The sequence below is a fragment of the Neophocaena asiaeorientalis genome, unplaced genomic scaffold, assembly GCF_003031525.2.
Source record: "Neophocaena asiaeorientalis asiaeorientalis breed wild unplaced genomic scaffold, Neophocaena_asiaeorientalis_V1.1 scaffold932, whole genome shotgun sequence".
In the NCBI taxonomy this organism is placed as follows: Eukaryota; Metazoa; Chordata; class Mammalia; order Artiodactyla; family Phocoenidae; genus Neophocaena; species Neophocaena asiaeorientalis.
In genome coordinates this window covers 237,022-239,659 of record NW_020172903.1, presented here as the reverse complement: position 1 = coordinate 239,659, position 2,638 = coordinate 237,022, and the positions used below count along the sequence as shown (strand labels likewise).

General features: G+C 36.3%; 1 protein-coding gene across 1 annotated transcript in view; it reads left to right on the top strand.

Annotated features, from left to right (window-relative positions):
* PSME4 (proteasome activator subunit 4) overlaps nucleotides 1-2,638 on the top strand; it is a 73,875-nt gene that overhangs the window by 19,378 nt on the left and 51,859 nt on the right. The window contains exons 8-9 of the mRNA XM_024742009.1: nucleotides 611-703; nucleotides 1,504-1,769. Coding sequence (XP_024597777.1) covers nucleotides 611-703; nucleotides 1,504-1,769 — 359 coding nt within the window. The remainder of the gene's footprint in view (nucleotides 1-610; nucleotides 704-1,503; nucleotides 1,770-2,638) is intronic.

Genomic DNA, 2,638 nt, shown 5'->3' with positions numbered 1-2,638 from the left:
CAGCCCAGGTTCCTTGGTTGTTTGGTTGGCTGTTTTGGTAACAGATTAAGGGAAAATTTTTTTTTCCTTTTTTGAATCACAATATAGTCACATATAACAGGTCTAATCACTTGAAACATTTAGAAGTAATAATAAAATATTTGAATGCACTTATGTAACTCTCACCTCCTTATTTCCTGCTGTGAGAACTTCTTCACTTCTTGAATCTTTTAAGGAATGCTTTTTATGCTTACTGTTGCCACAGTTGGTTATTTTAAGATGGTAATCTTAGTGAGAAAAATTATTTAACTGCAAAGAGTAAAAGATATTGTTATTCTAAATTGAAAGGTACCTTTTCCATTTTCTGATTTGGTTTCAGTAAGTTGCCTTTATTTTTTATTTTAATTTTATTTATTTATTTGCCCTTATTTTTAGTAGACTGTCTTGGATTGATTTGTATGAAGTTCATCCGGGAATTGTTTTTGACTTTTATTTAGAGGTAGAATTGATTTTTGCCAGCAGGATGAATATAAGCCACGTTAAGAGATCTGTATATAGGCCTGGACCTGTTAACCCCTTCAGTTTTACAGATAACGTGGGTACTGATATTTTTGCTCTTTTATCTGAACAGGGTGGACCAAGTAAGCTAGTGCAAAAACATTTGGCTGGTTTGTTTAACAGCATCACATCTTTTTACCATCCTTCAAATAATGGCCGCTGGCTGGTGAGTAATGTTCATTTTTTTACTCTTAGGGTTTGGAATTTTTTAAGATATGGTCACATGTAACTATTGCCTATTGTTTAACCTATGATACATTTTCTGTCCTTTGTCTAAGATTTGGCTATATGTCAATGATCACGTTTACATTAAGTTACTGTGTTCACAGAACATACAGAAATAAAGATAATACTAGTGTGGTAACTGGTAACAAAATGCCACAAACCCATGGAATCATCTCTTCAGTTTTATCATGTTAGTTTTTTTTGTTTGTTTATTTGTTTGTTTTTAAGTTGCCTGGTTAAAATGGCTTTTCACGTAATGGAAGATTCATGTGGTGCTAGAAATTAAAACTGAAATTTGAAACACATCTTTATTAATTATTATCAATGATTAATTGATAAGAGTATTTTATTCTATCTAGTTAGGCCATACAGGTCTTTGTAATAAGATTATACAAGCTGTTAAACAGCAAGGTCCTACTGTATAGCACAGGGAACTATATTCAATGTCCTGTGAAAACCACAATGGAAAAGAATGTGAAAAAGAATATATATATGTATAACTGAGTCACTTTGCTGTACAGCAGAAATTAACACACCACACTGTGTTGTAAATCAACACAGTATAGTTGTAAATCAACTATACTTCAATAAAAATTTAAAAATAAAAAGGTTGTAGTCGAAAAAAGAAAGATTATACAAGCTGTTATTTTAAAAATCTTTACTTGGGAGGGTAGAGAGGAACTATGAATATCTATAGGGGAACTAGAACCTACCTAGGACCTTCTGCTTCTGTGTCCCCAGAACAAGTTAATGAAACTACTTCAGCGGTTGCCAAACAGTGTTGTTAGAAGATTACATCGTGAAAGATACAAGAAGCCTTCTTGGTTAACTCCTGTGCCTGATAGCCATAAGCTTACTGATCAAGATGTTACAGACTTTGTACAATGCATTATTCAACCTGTCCTCTTGGCTATGTTTAGCAAAACTGGTAGTTTAGAAGCAGCCCAGGCTCTGCAGAATCTTGCACTCATGAGACCGGAGTTAGTAATACCCCCTGTACTTGAAAGGTAAGTATAGCTTTACTTGTTTCGTTGAAGCCTCAACTGTGGCTACTGTTATTCTCTATACTCTTTTGCTTGGCTTTCTTTTCTTTTCTGTGGCTTCTGTTTTGCTATCTTTGTGCTTATTCCTGTTCCTAGAGGAGGCAAGACATTTTAACCTAATGATTGGTAACTTGATAAAGGTTTATTGGAGAGAAAAGAAAATTGATATGAAACGGATAAAATAAAATATTTTGAATTATTTGCACATTTTAGCTACTCAAGTTTTTGCTCATAAATAAAGCTCTGGCTGTTTTTTCACAAAATGTGAGTGTCACTAAATATTGAGAACACGGCAGTGAATGTGATTTTGCATTTCTATTTCTCAGGCTCAACGATAGACAAGAACATTTGGTTGCCTGTATTATTTTCATATATTGTATAACCTTGTGTGTATTTCCACAGTGTTGATTTTACTGCATTCGTTGTTTTGTATGTTGAAATAGTAACAAAAGTAGTTCTCCATTTGCCTCATCACTGTCACAGTGTAGACCTGGTGTGCTTCATAGGAGAGAGCCACTCTCAGTTGTCTTGGGTGTTCAGGAGCAGATTGCTTAAGCTGTCTGTTATTCATTCCTTTGCTCCCTGAACTTCAGCTTTATGATTCCTCTCTAAATGGCTTTGTCAAAAGTAGAAGAAGGGCTTCCCTGGTGGCGCAGTGGTTGAGAGTCCGCCTGCCGATGCAGGGGACACGAGTTCGTGCCCCGGTCTGGGAAGATCCCACATGCCGCGGAGTGGCTAGGCCCATGAGCCATGGCCACTGAGCCTGCGTGTCTGGAGCCTGTGCTCCGCAACAGGAGAGGCCACAATAGTGAGAGGCCCGCATACAGCAAAAA